Genomic DNA, 23,612 nt, shown 5'->3' with positions numbered 1-23,612 from the left:
ACCAAAGACCCTCAGAGAGTCCACTTCACGCCCCTGCTACTTCCACCAGAGGAGGTGCTGATATCCATGTCTGCAAGATCTGAAGATGATCACATCACAGGACTCTTTGCAGATACTCCCCAGTACCAGACTGGAGTCCAGTAGGTCTGCTGGGTGGCTAGACCCAGAAGAGCAAAAACAATCACTACAGTTTGGCTCTCTGGAAGCCCCATTCCTAGGGAAAGAAGGAGAACACCATATCAAGGAATCACCCCATAGGACAAAAGAACCTGAACAGCAGTGCTTGAATTCCAGATCTTCCCTCTGACATAGTCTGCCCAAATGAGAAGGCACCAGAAAAACAATTCTGGTAATATGACAGAACAAGTTTCTTTAACACTCTGAAAAGATCATATCAGCTCACCAGCAGTGGATCCAAACCAAGACGAAATCTCTGAATTTCCAGAAAAACAATCCAGAAGGTCGATTAATAAGCTAATCGAGGAGGCACCAGAGAAAGGTGAAGTCCAACTTCAAGAAATCAAAAACATGATACAGGATATGAAAGGAAAATCCTTCAGTGAAATAAAAAGTGTAAAGGAAAAACAATCACAGCTTCTGGAAATCAAGTACACACTCAGAGAAATGCAAAATGCACTGGAAAGTCTCAGCAATAGAATTGAACAAGCAGAAGAAAAAACTTCAGAGCTCAAAGACAGACTTTTGAATTAACCAAATCCACCAAAGACAAAGAAAAAAGAATTTTTAAAAATGTACAAAGCCTACAAGAAGTTTGGGACTATGTTAAACATCCAAATCTAAGAACAAATTGTATTCCTGAGGAAAAAGAGAAATCTGAAAGTTTGAAAAACATATTTGAGGGAATAATCCAGCATAACCTCCCCGGTGTTGCTAGACATCTAGACATCCAAATACAAGAAACTCAAAGAACACCTGGGAAATTCACTGCGAAAAGATCATCTCCTAGGAACATAGTCATCAAGTTACCAAAAGTCAAGACAAAGGAAATAATCTTAAGAACTGTGAAGCAAAAGCATCAGGTAACCTACAAAGGAAAACCTATCAGATTAACAGCAGATTTCTCAGCAGAAATCCTACACCCTAGAAGGGATTGGGGCCCTACTTTTAGCCTCCTTAAGCAAAACAATCATCCAGGAATTTTGTATCCAGTGAAATTAAGCTTCATAAATGAAGGAAAGACACAGTCTTTTTCAGACAAACAAATGCTGACAGAATTTGCCACTACCAAGCTAGCACTACGAGAACTGCTAAAATGAGCTCTAACTATTGAAACGTATCCTCAAAATACACCAAAACAGAACCCCCTAAAAGCATAAATCTCATAGGACCTGTATAACAATAACACAGTGAAAAAGAAACCAAGGTATTCAGGCAACAAATACCATGAAGGATAGAATAGTTTCTCACATCTCAATACTAACATTGAATGTAAATGGTCTAAATGCTCCACTTACAAGATACAGAATGGCAGAGTGGATAAGAGTTCACTAACCAAGTTTCTGCCACCTTCAGGAGACTCACCTAACACATAAGGATTCACGTGGACACGAAAAGTGAGCAAGAGTAGCTATTCTTACATCAGACAAAGCAAACTGTAAAGCAACAGCAGTTTAAAAAGACAAAGAGGGACATTGTGCAATGAGAAAAGAACTAGTGCAACAGGAAAATATCACAATTCTAAATATACATGCACCTAACACTGGAGTTCCCAAATTTATAAAACTATTACCACTAGACCTAAGAAATGAGACAGATGGCAGCACAATAATAGTGGAGGACTTTAATACTCCAAAGACAGCACTAGACAGGTCATCAAGACGCAAAGTCAACAAAGAAACAATGAACTTAAACTGTATCCGAGAACAAATGGACTTAACAGATATTTATAGTACATTCTACCCAATAGAATATACATTCTATTCATCAACACATGGAACATTCTCCAAGATAGACCATATGATAGGCCACAAAACAAGTCTCAGTAAATTTAAGAAAATTGAAATTATATTAAGTATTCTCTCAGACCACAGTGGAATAAAATTGGAAATCAACTCCAAAAGGAAGCCTGAAAACCAGGCAAATACATGGAAATTAAATAACCTGCTCCCGAATGACTATTGGGTCAAAAATGAAATCAAGATAGAAATTTAAAAATTCTTTGAACTGAATGATAATAGTGACAAAACTTATCAAAACCTCTGGGATACAGCAAAAGTGGTGCTGAGAGCAAAGTTCATAGTATTAAATACCTACATCAAAAATTCTGAAAGAACACAAATAGACAATATAAGGTCACTCCTCATGGAACTGGTGAAACAAGAACAATTCAAGCCCAACCCCAGCAGAAGGAAAGTAATAACAAATATCAGAGCAGAAGTAAACGAAATTGAAACAAACAAACAAACAAAAATACAAAAGATAAATTAAACAAAAAGGTGGTTCTTTGAAAAGATAAATAAAATCTCTAGACCATTAGCGAGATAATCAAGAAAAGAAGAGAGAAAATCCAAATAAGCTCAATTGCAAATGAAATGGGAAATATTACAGCTGATACCACACACATACAGAAGATTATTCAAGGCTAATATGAATGCCGTTATGCACATAAACTAGATAACCTAGAGGAGATGAATAAATCCCCAGAACTATACAACTCTTCTAGATTAAACCAGGAAGACATAGAATCTTTAAACAGACCAATAACAAGCAGCAAGATTAACATGTAATTAAAAATTTGCCAACCAAAAAAGTCCAGGACCAGACGAATTCACAGCTGAATTCTATCAGACTTCCAAAGAAAAATTGGTACCAATCCTAATGACACTATTCCAAAAGATAGAGAAAGAGAGAATTCTTCCAAAATCATTCTACAAAGCCAGTATCACTCTAATATCAATACCAGGGAAGGACATAACAACTAAAGAAAACTATGGGCCAGTATTCCTAATGAACATAGATGCAAAAATCCTTAACAAAACACTAGCTAACTGAATCCAACACCATGTCAAAAGGAGAATCCACCATGATCAAGTGGGTTTCATACCAGGGATGCAGGAATGGTTTTACATATGTAAGTCCATAAATGTAATACACTACCTAAACCGAATTACAAACAAAAATCACATAATCATCTCAATAGATGCAGAAAAAGCATTTGACAAAACCCAGTATCTCTTTATGATTAAAACCCTCAGCAAAATCAGCATAGAAGGGACATATCTTAAGGTAATAAAAGCCATCTATGACAAATCCACAGCCAACATTATACTGAACAGGGAAAAGTAGAAAATATACGCCCTGAGACATGGAACAAGACAAGGATACCCTCTTTCATCACTTCTATTCAACATAGAAGTCTTAGCCAAGCAATCAGACAAGAGAAAGGAATAAAGGGCAAATTGGCACAGAGGAAGTCAAATTGTTGCTGTTTGCGATGATCCTGGAAAACCTAACGACTCATCCAAAAAGCTCCTAGAACTGGTAAATAAATGCGCAAAGTTTCAGGATACAAATTCATGTACACAAATCAGTAGATCTGCTATACATCAACAGCAACCAAATTGAGAATCAAACCAATAACTCAACCCCTTTCACAACAGTTGCAAAAACAATAAAATACTTGGAGGTGAAAGACAAGGAAAACTACCAAACACTGCTGAAAGAGATCATAGATGACACAAACAAATGGAAACACATCCCATGCTCAAGTATGGGTATAATCAATTTTGTGAAAATGACCTTATTGCCAAAGGAAATCTACAAATTCAATGCAATTCCCATCAAAATACCACCATCATTCCTTCACAGAACTAGAAAAAACAGTCCTAAAATTCATGTGGAACCAAAAAAGAGCCCACATAGCCAAAGCAAGACTAAGCAAAAAGAATAAATCTGGAGGCATTACATTTCCCAAATTCAAACTATAATACAAGGCCATGGTCAGCAAAATATAATGGTACTGGCATAAAAACAGACACATAGACCAATGAAACAGAATAGAGGACCCAGAAATAAAGCCAAACACTTACAGTTAACTCATCTTTGACAAAGCAATCAAAAACATAAAGTGGGGGAAAGGACACCCTATTCAACAAATGGTGCTGGGCTAATTGGCAAGTCACATGTAAAAGAAAGAAACTGGATCCTCATCTTTCACCTTATGCAAAAATCAACTCAAGATGGATCACGACTTAAATCTAAGACCTGAAGTCATAAATATCCTATAGGATAAAATTGGCAAAACCCTTCTAGACTTTGGCTTAGTCAAAGTCTTAAAGACCAAGAACACAAAAGCAAATGCAACAAAAATGAAGATAAATAGATGGGATTTAAGTAAACTAAAAAGCTTCTGCACAGTGAAAGCAATAATCAGCAGAGTTAACAGACAAGCCATAGTATGGGAAAAAAATCTTCACAGTCTATACATCTGACAAAAGAGTGATATCTAGAATCTACAAAGAACTCAAATAGGTCATCAAGGAATAAACAATCCCACCAAAAAGTGGGCAAAGGATATGAATAGATAATTCTCAAAAGAAGATATACAAATGGCCAGAAGCACACAGAAAAATACTCAACATCACTAATGATCAGGGAAATGCAAATCAAAATCACAATGTGATACCACCTCACATTTGCAAGAATGGCCATAATTATAAAATAAAAAAAAAATAGATATTGGCAGGGATGTGGTAAAATGGGAACACTTTTACACTGTTGGTGGTAATGTAAACTAGTACAATCACTATAGAAAACAGCGTGGAGATTCCTTGAAGAACTAAAAGTGATATACCATTTGATCCAGCAATCCCACTAGTAGGTATCTACCCAGAGGAAAAGAAGTCATTGTACGAAAAAGATACCTGCACATGCATGTTTATCACAGCAGAATTTGTAATCACAAAAATATGGAATCAGCCCAAAACCCTATCAATCAACGAGTTGATAAAGAAATTGTGGTGTATATATACATGGAATACTACTCAGCCATAAAAAGGAACAAAATATTGGCATTCACAGCAACCTGCATAGAATTAGAGACTATTATTCTAAGTGAAGCAACTCAGGAATCAAAATCAAACATCATATATTCTCATTCATATGTGTGAATTAAGCCATGAGGATGCAAAAGTGTAAGAATGACACATTGGACTTTGGAGACTCAGGGGAAAGGGTGGGGTTAGCTAGGGATAAAAGACTACACATAACCTCAAAATATCTCTTCACAAGACACTTAAAAATCACAAGGGGGAAAAATAGAAGCTTTACATGGAGAAATCTGGCAGACACCAATTTTATGAAGGGAACATCACCTTCATAAGATGCATCAACATCATGTACCTTTCGATATGACGAACTAGAAAAGACAAACATCACTTTGGTGATATTCTTGTCTTTAATTCTATCAACTGAAAAATAAGACAATTACTAATGAGGGGTATTCCCAAAACAAAAACAAAATTGACCAGTAGTCTTCAAAAGAGTAAACATCATGCAAGACGAAGAAAGAGTGAGAAGCTGTTACAAATTGGAGGTAAGGAGTCATAAAAACAAGTACAATATATCATCAGGGATTAGATCCAGAACCAGAAAGAGGACAATTGGTAAAACTGAAATAAAATTTAGAGATTAGTTATTAATTTCTTGATAATTGCACTGTACAGTGTAACATGTTTACGTTAGTGGAAACTGAATTAAGATATATTGAAACTCTGTACTATTTTTTGCAACTGTTTTGTAGGTCATGTATTAGTTCACAATAAAAAGTTTTAAAAATACGGTGAGTTCCTAGTTACTTGAGTTCAAGTAGAGAGTAACCAAGAAGAGATTTAAGCCACAGCTGGGTCATTTCAGTACACAATCTTTTAGGTTTCATAAGCCAGGAGACTTTTATGAGAATGTTAACAGAATTCTTAGCTAACAGGTAAATATATGATTCAATGAAAGCTTTGACCCAATGCTAATTCCCTTGAATTTGTAGAACGTGAGCAGTTAGAGCTATTTTTACTCATTGCGGCAAAATGATGCATGCTGTGAGGATCACAAAATGTACTATGAAATATCTGAAGTAGTTTAGAATACAATTCCCTTAGGTTCAACTTCCAAGATTTTATATACTTGAGAACAAATTTATATTCATGGATGAGTTTTCAGCCACACTTCAAATAGCCACTGTAAACTACACGAGATAATGACACAAAGGGATGAAACAATTAAATTGAGGTTAAAGTTACACTGTTAAGTGGAGAAAAGCAGAGCGCATGCAGTACATACAGCAGGACTGTGTTTGTTTGTTTGTTTGTTTTTGTCAAAAGTAAAAATATATGCATAGAAAAGAGCGTGATATTTTATACAACAAAATGTAAACAGTGGTTAACTCTGGGTAGGTGGAAATGAGTTTTTTCCTTTGCTTATCGGCAATTTCTAGATTTTCTACAATATTTGTAAGTTAGTTTAATAATTATAAAAACAATAAACTTTATACTTTTATAAAAACTAGGCAGTGTAGCAAATTTTCAAGTTTCTGAGCAGCGAGCAATAAACTAAGCACTTCAAACAAATGAATGTAGTCAAAATTAAAGTATATTCCAGATGATCATTTCTGTTAAGATGACCAGGTGGAGGCTATAAATAGGTTTTAAGTGAATTTTTTCTAGTATGATCATTTCAGTTAAAATGTCAGAAATTACTCAGACAAGTTTAGGCATCTTCATTTTAAGCTAATAGTGTCACAGAAAACAGCAATATGCTGTCCTCATTTTTAAAATAGTTTGTTTTTTAAAGTGAAAAGAAAAGATGCACAGTTTTTAGGAAGAGGGAAGAGATATGTGTATTGAGTATTTTTTTCCAGCTTTATACTTAATGGATCATATCTTAAACAGAAAGAATTAATTTTGCCCTGCACTTCAAACTCATGCCCATTCTCTAGCAATTAGAATCTAAAGCAGTGCTTTTAAATTTTTAATGTGTATATTAACCTACAGAATTTTGATTCTGTAGGTCTGAGGTGGGATCTTGGTTTTGTACAGAAATCATCTGGAAGCTTATTACGAATGGAGAATCTTGGATCCCATCTCATACCTAATCAATCAAAATCCACATTTTAATAAGATACCCATTTGACTAGTATGCACATTAAAGCCTGAGAGGCTCTGATCTAAAGAACTCAAAATAGTCTAGCTAGCTTTTGGATCCTGTAGTTTCCTATGAAAATTACTTAAACAATAATATTTTTAAAATACTATAGAAACCAATACTGCTACTAAACTCTGTTAACAACTGATACAACATAACTTTAGAAAACTATTTTTAGACAGCTAAAACATTTTCCTTAAAATGAAAATAAAATTTCCTTGATTCTCAGGCGACTTGAGAGGGAATGTTTCAGAATCTGTTTTTAAAACAGCCTACTGGCAAAATGGAGGACCTTCTGCCTTACAGATCCTATAATGATAGGATTGTAAATAGATTAAAAGTTTCAGAATATCTATGTTTTTGATTCACAAAAATAAATGAGTGAGTTTCTGGAACTCTAAAACAGAACATTAAAAGGAAAGAAAATGGAATCCAGGGTAACTGTATGAACTTAGTATTAAAAGAGAAAATAGAGTGATCACCCACAGGCCAGTCAATTATTTTATAAGTCTAATTTTCTTTATTCATAGATGACAAAATTTGGGGTTCTAGAAAATTATCATTTCATTTCAGAAAGAGTCATACCAGTGGCTATCACATTAAGACTTTCTAACTAAAAATCTCTGACCCTTCTGACTATTCCTTCTGAACTTTCAAAATGGTAAACTGCTTAGATTTCTACTTAGGTGTTCAAAAAGAAGCAATTACGTGACCAGGTTAAAACTGAATTTCAGTCTTATGAATACCTTCAATTCTTGTAAATTTTATTGGATCACATTTAAATCTACTGAAGCCATTCTATTACCATCATTTCTACACCTTAACCTTGATGTGATGATAGTCTAACTCCTACCAGGACTTCCAAGAAAATATACTGAGAATTGTTAACATAAACTTCAATAAAAAATTAAACAAAGCATACTGTGCAAATAAAGGAGAGCTCACTAAATATGTTTAAAATCAAATCTGCTTTTTAAAAAATCCCGAGAACACATACTATTAAATGTAGTACCATTAGACACAAATTGATAAATTGAGCCTAAATGTTTGAAAGTACAACCATAAAACAATCAAAAGAAGTAGAGTTTTTATAGAGTAACTGCAGTGTCTACCACACAGTTTAATGCATCACTATATAAGATACATATGTTAACATAGCTGAGAGCAACAAACGGCACTGGGAAGAAAAAGATAAAAATGAAAGTCCTTTCTAAGTCATCATTCACTTCCATGTAATATTTGCTGCTGAAGAAAAGGGTAAGAATTAAAAGCTGTTTTGGTCTTAGGAAAAGTTCTCATAAGATTTTCAGTCCTAAATGTGTTTTTTGCTAACATTTTAAATTACAATGTGAACATTTTTAACTTTGTGCTTTAAAATGTTTCGTATAATTTTGTAACACTTTTTTAATTTAAAATTTTGTATTTGTATTTGAGGCTAACCTTAAAGACCACAGGTACTTTTACTAAGGGAAGGTTATACAAAAAATGTCAATCTGCAGTTTAGGATTTCTTCCTGTTGTTTTAAAATTTATGATAGTATTTTATTTAATTTTAATTAGTTCCTGGAAATAAAAAGTTTTACCTTTCCAGAATATTGTATTATCCATCTTACCTCTAATCATTTTTTTCATGGTGACCATTTCAGAGAAGTTTCCTGAAAGACTTGATCATTACAGTTGTTTAAATATCTATATTTAATAAGCCAATATTTATAGCTGAAAGATATCTGGATTGATCAAAGTTTTATACTTTACATAAATCATTTTAATTTTTGATTTAAAGAAGATTGTGGGTAAGTTGTTCATCATTCTTATGTGCAAACAGTGTCTGATTTTTTCACATTCTAGTTACAGTTATTCATGTTCTAGTTATAGTTATTTGACTCCACTTTCCAAACTATAACCAAGGCTTTTAAATGAAGGCGTTTAGTTGTGGTATTTTAGATAATAATTCCAACTGTTTTGATGAAATAAATAAGAAAATTGAGCTACTCAGCAATGTTAAATGAACAAAAGCAGGCCCCAGAAGACTATATACAGCATGATACCATCTTTAGAAGGCTCAAAATTAGCAAAGCTAAACAATGTATTATGTTAGAAGTACATACATTTGTGATAAAAGAATGTAACAAAAATATGAGTAAGATTCAAGATAGCTGTAATCCGTAAGGGTTAATCACGCGGATGATATAGGTGACTAGCACCGAAGGTAGTTACAAGTTATTGGGATGGACACACACACACACTCGCTTCATTATGAACATAACTTAAAACAATTTCTAAGTGCAAGACTAAGAGGTTTAGATTATTCAGGAGCAAATTGATGATGAAAGTGTCGGAATTCCCCTCTTAGTTGGGAAAAAACATTTTTTCTAAACATATGGTGCGTTGTGTTCTTTGGCCTCCACCTTTTACTGTATTATTTAATTTATGACAAATATTTAGTGATATTTTCCATATTTTCCTTTGATTTCTAATCTCTAAACAATATGCACAATTATCTCTTCTTATAATATATTTCATACACCTTCTTTTACTATTCAACTCACTTTAAAAACAATGATATCAGGAGACTAGTAGTTTTACTTAATGAGAATAAAGAAAATCTCAAATTATTCTGCTCATATTTATAGTTCATGTTATATGATCATACTTTTGATCAATGAATACATTATTCCTATCAGTGTATTTCTAAAATAATGCTTTTGATTCCAGAGATTAGGTGCATGTAGATTCTGATTTCCATTAACTCATGTAGAAAAAAGACTCCTTTTTCCTAGGAAATCAATAGTGTGGAAAGCAAGGGCAACTTAATTATCACATATGAAAGCTTGGAGAAAGAAAAAAATCTCATATCAATGTCACACTGCCATTTCAATAAATGAGAAGGATCCCTCACCATTTTAGGAAGGCTGAAATTTAGGAAAGGACGAGAAATTCAAATGCAAATTCTTTTAGCTTTATAAAATACTATAAAACCATTCTTCCATATTTAAGGAGATGGAACATTCATAAGGGCTTGCAAATGCTCACCTGAATGTACTCTGGATTAATTTTTTTTCTGCTGGGTACTGGAGGGATTAGTTCTAGTAAGACTGATAGGCAAGCTGCCTAATATACTTTCAACAGAACAACACTTCTCACTGCAAGTTGTATAAATATTTGCCTTTACAAAAAAAAAAAAAAAAAACTTCCCTTGGAGACTTAAGAGATACCTTTGGAATAGAGGAGGGAAAAATAATATCTACAAACTAAATTAATTTGAACCGTGAGTTCTGAGAATCTAATCTGAATTTATGCAGGTTACTTGAGGTTAAAAAAGAATGCCCTAGAGCCTGTTTAACTCTTCCTGTTATAAAATGTATAGATTTTAAACTGATTAAAAGAATTAAAAAGTCCTTCAAAAGACACCTTGAAATAAAATTAAATATCATGGAAATTAATTGAGGCAAGTGAAGTTAATGTTGGACTAGATTGAATAAAATAAACAACTGATAATGTTTTTCATGACTATCACATTTAGTATCACCTTTAATTTAACAGCAAGAACAATCTTTACTGTACCTGACGAGGGGTTCTTTCTGATTTACTCCTACACCACTCCCAGTCTGAAATATCTGGTTTCTGACTCTCTTCATGAGACAGTCTTCTTTCTGGCCCTTCAGAAAAGGTAGTTTCTTCATAGTGAATATCCCCTCCTGTTTTGTCAGAAAACGCACCCTTTTTGTTGTTGGAATCCTGTTTAGCTTCTGTAATATCAGTATTTGTGCATTTATTGATGCCGCCATGTGTGGAGCTGTCCAGAGAGGGCGTGGTGCTGATTTCTACTTTTATAGCATTGAAGACGTTACGGTTGTCTCTCTGAGGGTCTTTTGTAGTTTCACACTCATAGTTCATCAGGTTGTGATAGAATATGGAATTTTCATCATCATCATAGTAATCTTCATGTGCTATTTTATAAATCCCATAACTTTTTTTGAATGATAGATTGAATTCAAAGCCTTTTCTCTTGACTGAGTAAAAATAAAAACAACAGTTTATGGCTAGTAAGGTAGATATAAACCACATTGGCTATATATAGCAAATAAAAATAGAAAGTGCATTCAACTTGATTATTATAAGTTTTAAAATTATCTTCATTTACTTTTTGTTAATTATGCAAAGAAATTATGCCTCACAAAATTATCTTATTACCCTGTGTCTAATTTTTCTCATTTACACAATGAGGGTCTTGAAATACATACAATCTTAAAAACTCTTTTGGTCACTAAAGAAGCCTTATATAACAAAAACTAAGCCATACATTAGGAAATTCTCAAATACATTGTTTTAGCTTATCTTAGTCTAACCAATTATTTTGCACATTTCCTTATATTTTGGGATAAGATATATTATTTATAAATTTTATTTTGCTAGAAATTAATTAAGTAGTCTTAATATTACATGAGTTATTCAGCTAAGAATACCACCAATAAATATAACTTCTTTAAATATTTTGGTGTATAATTTTTGTCATTTGTATGTCTATAAATGCATCCAGTTAAAATTAGACCATGCTGCTAAATAGCTTTTAAATTAAAAAAAAAAATGTACATTTCTGATACAAGTAAATGTGAAATGAACGGTAAAAAATTAGATGGATTAATATTTTTTGCAAATTGAAGCACTTTATAATGTCTATAAAGCTGATTATTATAAGAGTTTAGCAGGAATGCATAAAATTTTTATGATTTAAATCAGGTGAAATATGATGATATACTAATTATAGTACTATTAGTTGGTGGAGTGATGCAAAGTCTTAGAATAAAAAGCAAGAAAGTAACAGAAAGTGATACAATTTTTATTTTGAATGTCATTAAATGCTAGGTAAGTTTTATATATTAAGAATCAAGTTATATTAAGGTGGTAGACAAGATATAATTTAATGTTTTTTCTTTCATCTGTCAAAACATGGTTTGTGTCAAACAAATTTTCTACTTTGATAGCTCTGTGTTTTATAGTGAGACATTTAGCTGTCTTTGGTAGAAAAAAATGTATGAAAAGATTTAAACTTTCTACAAAAATAAGTAAAATTTGGTTCATTTTGCAACATACCCTAGTGTCATTCATATGCTGATTCTATTACTGAGATGTTTCTCAGAATCTAAGATTTGTAAACCAATTCTGTTGACTGAAAAATAGAATTTATCAGTATCATTCATTGTTATTTGAGCCAGAATACAAGCAAGAAAAATTTTGATTCGAAGAAAAAATAAAAGTAGAAATAGATGTTCATATTTTATATACTGTCTCATTTATATTTTTATTGACGTCTTCTAGTAATGTAGTCAAGTAAAATCAAGTTATGCTGTTTAACTTGCTTTAAGAATGTGAAAGGTGAAGGAACTAAAAGGATGTTTAAATTATTGATGGGTTTCTATTTTTCTCCAAAAAAGATATAAAATGACAAATTGTCAATTCAAGGCCATTAAGAAAACAAATGCTATCATAAAATCCCAATTTTGTGATATAACATGATAAAATTGATGTCTATGACTATAATTTTATGAGTTGCACATTGTAATCTCAAATATATAAAGTAAAAATGAGTAATGTTTGTGAAGGAGTGTGCAGAATGTGTTAATGCGGACTTCACCTCCATATCACAAGGGACAAAGGGCTGTGTGAGGTAGGTTATGAAAAGAATGGAGGATTATCAAGAGACCATGATGTGATAGAACATTCTGAGGTCGTTTTGCACATCGAATATCTCATTTAATACACCAACAATCCTACTTAGTAAAAAACTTATTGATTCTATTTTACGCTGGAGAAAACTGGGGATGACAGACAAAAGCTACTGAAGATTACTTACAGGTAAAATGATCTGAATTTAAAGCTAGCTGTTTTCAGAATTGGAGTTATTTGCCTTTATTTGAAATTGCTTTATTGCTAATCAGACCCATGAAAGTATTATGTTAATGGAAGCAGAGTTACACAATGTGCTGTTTTTAAGTCAGACGAAATACAGTAATTGTGCAGTATAATCAATGAAACATTTCTTGTTAGTGATTTATCACTTAAATGGCAAATTCTGCCTGAAGTAACTAATGTACCTGAGATACTTAAGTTGAGATAATAGGTTATAACAATATCACAAAGTTGACAAGGTAAGATGAGAGGCTGGTTGTAAGGGGGTGAATCCCTATAAAAATACATTAATATAGTTAATAATCAAAATTATGTTGAAGAAAATATGAGAATCAGAGTCAAAACTAATCATTTCTAAGTTCTTTGAGGATAAAGACTGGGTATTTTTTTTTTAAATGAACCAAAAGCAGAAAATAAAAAGTGTCTATGGGGCCAGTTAGCTAACATTAATTATTAACAAAGACAAATGGGAAAGCTCTTTCTCCACCTAAAGCAGGATTCTCAGCTCCAGCCATTTGTGGGGAGATTAGGGGTTGGGTTGTCAAGAATCCTAATTTTTCAGACAAACCAGGTTCATAGACTTGATATAAAATATCCTGATCTTAAAATTTCGGTCCATAATTAAAATTAGTTATAAGTAACTATAAACATTGGTTAAAAACCAGCTCTTTGAACCAAATTCAGCGAATGGGTCATGGGTTGGGAATTTCTGTTCCTTATTGAACATGCGGCACAGTGCTAGACACATAGTGATGTTTTCCCTAATAAATATGTATTTATTGAGTGAGCGAATGAATGAATGAATGGAGCAACCTGTAGGAATAATGCTTGATGTGATAGGAAAGGTTTGTTAGGTTAGCCTTGACTCGATGATGCTAGCTGAATAAAATATGATTTCAAAAAAGTGGTATCTTTATAATATTGATTTGTTTATAGGAGGAAGGCCTTGACAGTGCTACAGTTTTATATCACTAAAAAATTACATAGTTGAGATTTTTTAAAAACTTTTTTTTGTATTTTGTGTATTTTGTATTTTGTATTTTTTTTGTATTTTTTGTATTGTGTATTTCTGTTTGTGAAAGTCAGAGATCTTTCATTGATTAGTAATTTTCAAGAAACTTAAAAGCCATCAGAATATTGTCCAGAATCCTTTGAAATTTATACTAAACATCTTAAAAAATAAATATAATTTTTTGTTCTTAAAAGCAAAATCTTTATTCTTCCAAAATCCTCGATAAAATATGAATTAGCTCTAGTCTTCTGCTTTTAATCACATCTTGCCAATTACAATTTTAGATGTAATTACACCAACTTGTAAAAAAAAATCATTCTTCAGAGTAATATCACTTACCAGATACTATCATTTTGTCAAAAAAAATAAAGATCAAAAATCTATTTTTTATATAATGTATTTGACATTTACCTATTTAAAAAACATCATGTCAGGCAAACAAAATGGGTCTGATAGCTTTATCCAACCAGTATGTCTACTGCCTGAGACCTCTATGTTAAAATCATTTGAGAAAAAAAAAAAAACACTTTTGAGACACTAGTAGTACAGATTCTTGTTGGAAACAGGAGAAGATTATTATTTCTGCAAATTATTTTTCCACTGCTCACATTCATTTTCTGGTTGCACATCTTTCAGTTCCCATTTAGTGAAGTTGAGATTTATAATTATATTTACATCTTCAAAATTAACCTATGATAAATATGTTAGGAAAAAAATATATTTTCTCTCCCTTGCTTCTGAAGTTCGCTGACTGATAAAGGATATAAAGAGAGGGAATCTTAGTTTGTTACGGACAAAAAGTTTAAACATAAAACTCGAACCATCGAAGAATTAAGATACTCTAGCTGATCAACCACCTGGTCCACCTAAGCATGTGCTATGTTTGGGGTTTTAAAATTTTGTTGTGTTATACTAGCAATAGCAAAATTGATGGTGGCTTCTCAGACAGTAGAAACACATCACTGTTATTATCAGAAAGTTCTGATATCACAGCCTGGATCATGGCGGGAATGGAGTCGTTTGAACTATAAGTATCTTAAAGTTTATCACAATGTTTTATTTGTGAAGCCATGCTTCTTTTTTTATAAGCCTTCATATAAGTCCTTCTTTGGAATTTTAAAATAAACACAAATAAAAGCAATAGTAATTTTAGAAAAAAATGTTATTTTGATCTCAAAAGACATATTTTTAATTTCAAACCTGTGATATGAGTGTGACTGTTGATTCTGCTAGCCTGCCATAAGACTCTTCTGTCTGTGCAGTACAGAAAGTAGAATATTTCATAGGTCATTTACAAGAGTAAGTCTGTTGTCTGCTTTGTTTTCAGCTCTGAGATGGATGGTCCCCACTTCTTAAAAATGACTGCCTTCAACCAATTCACTAAGACTTTTCATTTTCACTGACACTAGACTCATCCCTCTCACAATTTTAGATGTCGCAAAACTGGGCTGGTTTACTAGTTTAGTGGCAAAATGCTAAGATTTATTAGAATGTTAGAGTTTTGAGGCTTGTGAATTGTTTCCTTTATGTTACATGTCTTTATAAGTGGCCCATAAGGGTTTATTATTAATTTTCCCTGTCACTGTTGCTCTGGATATTAATCTTTAGAGACACATCATTATTATAAGTTCTAAGGTTATTTTAAAGACAAATGCATCTGTCATCTACTACTAATAAAACTTAATGACATTCTTAACAATAAAAAATTTTCTGGTCATTTGAAAAATATCTAGACATTCTAAATTTTAAATGCCATCATTATGACATAAGAAAAATGGCCAGTTCATGGCTAATTACATCAAATAACTTTGTTGTTTAATTGATTGCAGAGTATACTTTGATATTCTCTAGATTTTGCAACCCTAAGCCTGAGATGGACTGTTTTTATTTATCCTTCATCTCTGTTAAATAATAATATACTTGCATGATCTGAGCAAAGGACAATTAATAGGACAGTTAATGCAGCATACACTAATGCATTCTCAGATTTATTAAGTGATAAAACATCCTATTCTCTAGATTTTGCAACCCTAAAATAGCCTGAGATGGACTGTTTTTATTTATCCTTCATCTCTGTTTAATAATAATATACTTGCATGATCTGAGCAAAGGACAATTAATAGGACAGTTAATGCAGCATACACTAATGCATTCTCAGATTTATTAAGTGATAAAACATCCTATATTCTGTCTGGAAAAATACAATAATATCCTTTTTCTTCCTGGCAGAGTCAAAATATACAGCTCACTCCTCAACACTTTTCCTGTCTTAGAATATGGGAACAATTACACTGTACGGAGTTCTGGAATGGACCCTACTTTCCACTCTCATTCTAGGTGTACTCTTCAGAACACAGAATCTTCTTTAAGTAAATAACTTGGCTAGATTCATACATGAACACACAGTAACAAACTGTCACTTGTGTCTTTTTTTTTTTTAAACTGAGGGTTTTGTTTGTTTTTGTGTTTGGTCCAGGGCACCCGCGCACGCGTGTGTGTATGTGTGTGCCTATGTGAGACAGAGAGAGAGAGAGAGAGAGAGAGAGGCCTACACTTGCAATTTGTTTTGGAACTGTTTTCAAGCACTCTTGATTCCTTACTCTGAAAACTTTCCAAAACCCTGGAAGAATACAAGCAGTAAAACAACAAAAATGTCTTTCTTTACTGTTCGATTGCATAATAATGGGTTATAGTGTAATGAGTTTTCAACTCCTTTCAGAGGGTTAATAATCCTTTTTCAAATTCAAGCTTGTTATGGCAATGCTGCATCTCATTCTAGACTTGGGAGAGGAGTTTGTTTTCTATTCTGGACTAAGAACTACAGTGAATACATCATCTAAGTGCCTTTGTTGACATGATGTGTTAAATGAATTCTAGTCTTTCCTTTTTTTTTTTTTTTCCCTACTTAAAATAATTATTCAGTGCCACAGCACTTCATGGGGTTTTTCAAAACCAGCCTCATTTAAAATTTACCCCCAAACTGTGGTAGTGATTGTTTCATAATTTCCTCTCACTATTTACCACTTACATTTATCCTTGGACTCTCCATTCCCTACTGAGGCAGCTTTGTTAGTAGACTACTTTTCTGAAAGTCACTGAACGAGTATTGCTGCCAATCACCGCGGTGTTGAGGACTTACTTTTTTTCCCATCGGATGCCACTGCGTATGCGTTCTGCCTGCAGTTGATGATGCAGCCACAGGGCAAGTGGGTCCAGCGTTTGGACAAGACAAACACTGGGGTTACAGTGGTGGCCAGCAGGGTAAGTAGAAAGCTGAATGTCTCCAAGGGAAGGCTCTGAAACCCCACGACGTTCTGGACCACCATGTGCATCTGCAAGGGCAAGAGAACTTCAGATCTAACCTAAAATTATACTTTGTACTTCCCAAGCCTTTTCTCCACGCACGCTGCCTCAGTTCCCTTTCCAGTTCCTTTTCATGATTGACAGCGAGAGGGGAGCTCTGCTACTGAGCTGGCGCCCTGTCCTTGGTGGTGGGCTGTTGGGAACGGCGGGACGCACCCCGCTACGCCAGACAGCACAGGATTGGGAGGAGTTTCTGCTTTTGAGTGCCGTGTCTGCGCCCGCTGCCTATTCAAGACTCCACCAGAAAGGCACAGTCTACAACGTGGAGGACGCTAGCTGGGAAACAGGCGTCCGGGAAACCTGCATCTGGTTCTCCGAATGGTCTTTGTCGCCTCCCTGGACCCTCACCTCCGCCCATGCGCGCTCGTCACAGCGGGGCGCCACTCTGCCACCTTTTAATCGGCTTCCTCCTAGAAGGAGGAACAAAAGCCTGTTTTGTCCCCTGTCTTCTCCCTCCACAACTGATCTCTCCTCCCCTCTATCCCTCCCTGCTGAGGATGGGCGTCGTCCTTACTAGGCGGGAATGGAACGGCGAGAAAGGGATGACAGAAGGTTGAAGGGAAAAAACCTTTTAATTCCCTTTCTCCTTTTCTGAATACTCTCAGGTTTTGCTGTGTAAGACAATATCCTTGGCCACCACCAATATGGAAAACTAAGCCGCTCGCGACGGAAAGCGATCTCCACGCCCCTGACTTTTGAAAGGAGAAGCATTTAGTAGCAAAGGTTTTGCCGCCAACTAGCCCTATCCCGGACTGCCTTCCTCTATCTAAGTGCATCTCTAAAACCCAGCGAGAGACACTTGCAAGTGGACTTCACTGTGTGTCTCTTGGTGACTCCCCAAACCAGCGACACCGGTCCCGACACTCATTTACACTGTCTGGCACCCACACTCGCGCCTTGTGAGCAACTGCACTTTTACCATCATGGGCAGCCAAAGGACGACTTTTGTAAGTGCTAGGATCAAAGCGAAGCGCTTCTGCGCTACGCTCACGGTGAAGCTCCTGGTGCCGTAGAGAGTTCCCCGGTTCTCACGCCTGCAGGCTCCAGCCCCAGCGGCAGCGGGCGCACCCGGTCCAAACACGGTGTCTGAGCTCGGGGAGCATCCCCTAGAGCGCCGCAGACTCGGGCCGGGAGCATCCTCTGGGGACAGGGAAACCACTCTCCCCGCAGTAGGAGGGGTTCCAGGAGTTGAAGCTCCACGGGAAATTTCCTGGTAGTTGGCGTGGAGTCTCGGCGGCTCCTCAGAACACAGCAATCGGTATGTAAGTGGGACCGAGAGGCCCACGAGGAGTCCGAAGGCCAAAGCGTACACGGTGGAGAGGAGCAGCACGTAGGAACTGGAGCAGTCCACCAGGCATCCCCAGGGCGTGCGCACGAAGGCGCCCCAGCCGCACAGCGGGAGCGCCGAGAGCAGCAGACTGGCTGTCCACACGGTCAGCGCCACGCCAAGCACCTGGCCCGATCTTCTGGAGGCTGTCTGGCTCCCCACAGCCCTGTGCATCGTGTAAAAGTTGTAAGAGACTAGGAGAGTCGCCTTCAAGTTGCTAGAGAGGCCCTGGCATAAATACAATAAGGCAGATGTGGTGCATAGAAATTGGAAGTAACCGGGGACCTCGTTTGGCCACTGCAAAAACATGAAGATGGTCACCGACAGGACGCTCATGAGATCATCCACAGACCAGGAAGCCACAAGCATGGACACAACAGTTCTGTCCTGCATCTTCAGCAGTGAAATTAGTGAATAAATGCTGCCCACCAAGGCTGCAAAAGTCAGGAGACATGTCAAGCAAAAAAGATATATATTCAGAGTTCCTGGCGGATTTAAAAGGTCCGTAGAATTATGATTCTCTTTCCACAGGCTAGAGTCATTTGCTGATAAGTTACTGAGAAATAAAGACATTGTCCTTGGTCAATATTTAATTTCTCTTATCAATGAGTCTGATAGTTTTCTCAAAAGAAAGACTGGCTGCTGCAAATCAGATTTCATTTCTCCTACCAAGTTCCCCTCTAGATGTTCTCCCGGTCAGTCCTGCAGGAAATGGTCAGGCGTGTCTCCTTTAGATCTGACTCAAGCTATATTTAAAAATTAGGTTCCATTTCAAGCATAAAAAAAAAAAAAAAACCCCGAGCAAACAACTTTTCAACATTCCAACTAAAAACAAAGCGAAAACTCCTTCCCACTGTCAAGTTTCAGGGAATAAAGAAAAAAAAAACCCACAAAAAAACAACTCTTCAGGTACATTGAAAACCAATGATGTCTGGATCCTTTGGGGTTCTTCTTATGGAGCAAAGCAGCTTGTAGCTTGAGATAATCAAACTCTGTTCACTTTTAAGAGCAGTAAAATGATGCATTTGGTTGCAGAGCTGGATTCAAAGGCAGGAGATTGTCAGGTAGGTTTCAGCTTTGAAGGTAGAGAGAAAGAAAGAGAGAGAGAGAGAGAGAGAGAGGGCGAGCGTGAGCCAGTCAGAGGGAGCTTGTGCGCAGAATTCCATCTGAACTGCTGTGTTCTTCAATCAGCCTGTGATCCTCAGAGCTGCAGGAAGGAGGAGTCAGCTCCAAGCAGGAGAGAAGCAGGAAAAAAAGGGAGGGGAGTTCAGTGTGTGAACAAAATGATACACATATATCTTAGCCTGCCTCTTTCAAAGCAAGAAACAATGTCCTTGCTAAGCTTCCCCTTTGGTTTCAACATGTAAAACTAGTCCAAATACTTGCTCAGGCTTGATGTGAACTACAAATATCACCTGTGAGAGGTCTAAGCTACTCCAGTAACGAAGGGACTGCTTTTATTCTTATCTAGACTTCCTGCTTCTTAATCCAATGGAGGAAGAATATAATCGATGCCATGTATAAGAATAAGATGAAGGAGATTTCTTTTAAAAAATTAGTGTACTTAAGATTATCGTTGTAGTCCTCATTACTCTAAATGGGATTATGCAGAATCTTTGGATAGAGTCACACTAGCTTTAGACATTTATTTATAGCTATTTATTTTCTGTCAATGGCATCAAGTAAGCAGGCTGTCATTCGAATAAATGATATGTCTAACTTTCCATAAAGTCCGATGATATTATACAGGGCCTAAAAGGAAGATCACCCTACATTTTTAACCAGAGTATTTGGGACATGCAATAGTTTGTATCTCTGAATGGTCAATTTTGCAAGATGAGTGATTTAGCAAAGAAGTAACGAACAGAAGTACTTCTGGTCCAGCATTTCCCAGTATGCTGTAGGGTAGCATTCTTCTCAGTTCAGCCTCATGACCAAATGGTTGCATTCTCCCACATAGTGCTGGAGGTCTAAATGGAAACAGGGGAAGGGAAAGGAAACAGTTGATATGACAATGATTTAATAACTGGAAGTAGTAATAGAACTGCAATCATTCTTTTCATTTTAGAAATAACTGAAGTATCATTTTGAACCTGAATCTGTTCTAGTAGAAAATGATTGCATTAGTCATTGCCAGTCACACCCTTCAATAAACACAGCAGGTATTTCACTTATCTTGATATGTTGATTGTTTGATTTTCCCCCTCACTCAGCAAATGGAAACAAAAACCACATGTAACAGCTAAGTCAGCACTCTAGCTCTCCCTACTGATAGTATAGACTGTGTAGGGCTGTGTGAGTAAGAAAGGCTGGGCATACATTCATTTTAAAATGACATTGATTCAGAAAGCATGATGAAAAACAAATCTTATTTTTGAAGACTTCAAAGTATGACATGCCATTCTGCCTCTTCTCACAAACCTTATTCTTCCTTGCTATGGCAAAAATATTATTCTTCAATATGGTACTGAATCCTGCATTTTCAGTTAGTTTGGGCAGTAAGTCTCAGATTGTTAATATGCAATGAATAGAAATTAATAATAGCTACTGTAGTACCATTTCAGGTCTGAGAACATTTCCTCTATTATTACTATCATTTCTGGGTTTTCCGTTAAATATAAATTAGGAAAAGAGATACTTAATCACCATATTGTACTGTTCTTTAGGATATTACAGAAGAAACAAGAATGTTTAGCACACTTCCAAAGGTTGGTAGTAGAACTGCAGCCAGGAGAGAGCTAGTAGAGACATCTCAATTGAACTTTACTCTGCTATTGCAGGATAGGTAACCTAGGACAAAAATTCTAGTACTTTCTCTGGGTGTCTGTTTCTGCATCTGTAAAATAAAGAGGCGTCTTAGTCAGTTTTGGGTTGCCAAAACAGAACACCACAAACTGTGAAATTTATAAAGAAAAAAACTATTTCTCATAGTTCTGAAGGCTGGGAAATTCAATATCAAGGTGCTAGCATCTTGTAAGGGCCTTCTTGCTGCATCATCCAATGGTAGAAGGTAGAAGGGCAAGAGAGCATGAATGAAAGAAAGAGAGAAAGAAGGGGCTGAACTCACTTCTTCTTCTTTTTTTTTTTTAATAAAGATCCAGGGTCTTGCTCTGTCACCCAGGTTGGTGTGCAGTGGCACCATCATCCAACTCCTGGGCTCAAGTGATTCTCCTGCCTCAGCCTTCCAAGTAGTTGGAACTACAGGTTTAAGCAACCACGCACAGTTTTTTTTTTTAATTTTTTTTATAAATTTTTTAGAGGCAAGGTTCTCACTATGTTGCCCAGGCTGGTGTCAAACTCCTGACCTCAAGTGATTCACCCACCTCAGCCTCCTAAGGTGTTGGGATTGTAGGCGTGAGCCTCTGCACATGGTCTCACTTTTATAACAAGCCCACCTTCTGTAACTAACCCACTTCTGAGGTAATGGCAGTAATTCACTCATGAGAGCAGAACCCTCGTGATCGAATCATCTCTTTTTAGGCCCCACTTTCCAAGACTCTTGCACTTATATTAACTTTTCAACACATGAGCTTTGGGGGACACATTCAAAGCACAGTGAGGGGTTTGACTGGATTATTTTTAGAGACTTTTCCTGTTCTAAAATTAAATGATATAATTTTTAAGTTCAGTTAACCTTATCTCTATTTTATTTCCTGCCTACTTTACAATAATCATCATTGTCATCTAATAAGAGGTGGAAGCCAGCAAGAACTAATGCTTGGGTCTGCCTGATTTCTCCTTCTCAGTGATAGCATGGAGGAAACTGTCTATATGAAGGTAGTATAAGATTCAAGCAGCCTGAAATCTCTGAGCCAACTGAGAGATTAAGGCTTGCTCTGGAGATCTGTATGAACCTATAGCAAGTTTTGCATGAACGAGAGGTAAAATTTATTGTGTAAATCACTGAATTTGGGGAGTTGACCGATACTGGATAATATCCTAGTTCATCCCAATATTGTTAGATGTATTATTGCTCCCCTTTCATAGGTGAGAAAACAGAGGCATGAGAGATTAATTGATTTGTCCAAAGTCACACATTTATTAAGTGGTGGAGTCAGATTTTAAAATTGTAGTTTAGTTCTGTATTCTTAATCACAACAGATACATATTTGCTAGTAACTCCCTTTTAGTTCTCCATCCTTGGGAACACTTCCAATGGATGTTGATAATCATAAAGTTTTATTTCTGCTTTTCTTTCTTTCAAAGATGTTTGAAATGTCTCGTTTTATAAAATTTTAATCTGCAATATTTTACCAGGTTTTATATTTTATAATGTATTATATATGTATCCACAAAATATATAAATATATGTTTTATAATGCATTATATGTATTATAAATGTATATATGTATTTATAATGCATTATATATATTATAAAACATAAAGGTTGGTAAAATATGGTTTGTAAATTGAGTTAATGAACATTATTACGGATCAGTGAAGAGTTTCTTGAAAATTGTAAACCCTCTCTTGAGCCATAATTTCATTTTCTTTAAGATATCCTCCTGAGGGAAAAAAAATCACTCTCAATGCATTTTAAATAACCAAAATAACTTTTAGGAGACCATGAAGAAAGATTTCTAAGAAGCTTCTTTGTGCCTTAAAAAATCTTACTCAGTTCCCGTGAGTGAGCTTTGTTCATCTCTCTCATCTGTAACAGAAATTTATATCTTCAATGATTGTAAATTCTGTCCTTAAATTTGTTAATGCAAATTTACATTAATTTAAATAAAAATTACGGTTCTGCCAGAACGGCTTAGGTGAAGACATTTATTTTTATCCCACTGCTGCTTTGGCTACTTTAAAACATGTACCATATGTAATATAGCATTATAAACTGTTAAAC

The 23,612-nt window shown here is 35.4% G+C and overlaps 1 protein-coding gene across 1 annotated transcript in view; it reads right to left on the bottom strand.

The window, feature by feature from the left end:
* GPR149 (G protein-coupled receptor 149) overlaps positions 1–19,439 on the bottom strand; it is an 85,246-nt gene extending 65,807 nt beyond the window's left edge. The window contains exons 1-3 of the mRNA XM_025376840.1: positions 18,359–19,439; positions 17,216–17,408; positions 10,719–11,167 (exon numbers count right to left, since the gene is read on the bottom strand). Of these exons, the coding sequence (XP_025232625.1) occupies positions 10,719–11,167; positions 17,216–17,408; positions 18,359–19,339 (1,623 nt within the window). The 5' untranslated portion in view covers positions 19,340–19,439. The remainder of the gene's footprint in view (positions 1–10,718; positions 11,168–17,215; positions 17,409–18,358) is intronic.
* Positions 19,440–23,612: the final 4,173 nt, after the last annotated feature.

The sequence above is a fragment of the Theropithecus gelada genome, chromosome 2 (genome assembly GCF_003255815.1).
Source record: "Theropithecus gelada isolate Dixy chromosome 2, Tgel_1.0, whole genome shotgun sequence".
Taxonomy (NCBI): domain Eukaryota; kingdom Metazoa; phylum Chordata; class Mammalia; order Primates; family Cercopithecidae; genus Theropithecus; species Theropithecus gelada.
The sequence above is the reverse complement of the archived record's forward strand: the minus strand, read 5'-3'. Positions and strand labels throughout refer to the sequence as shown.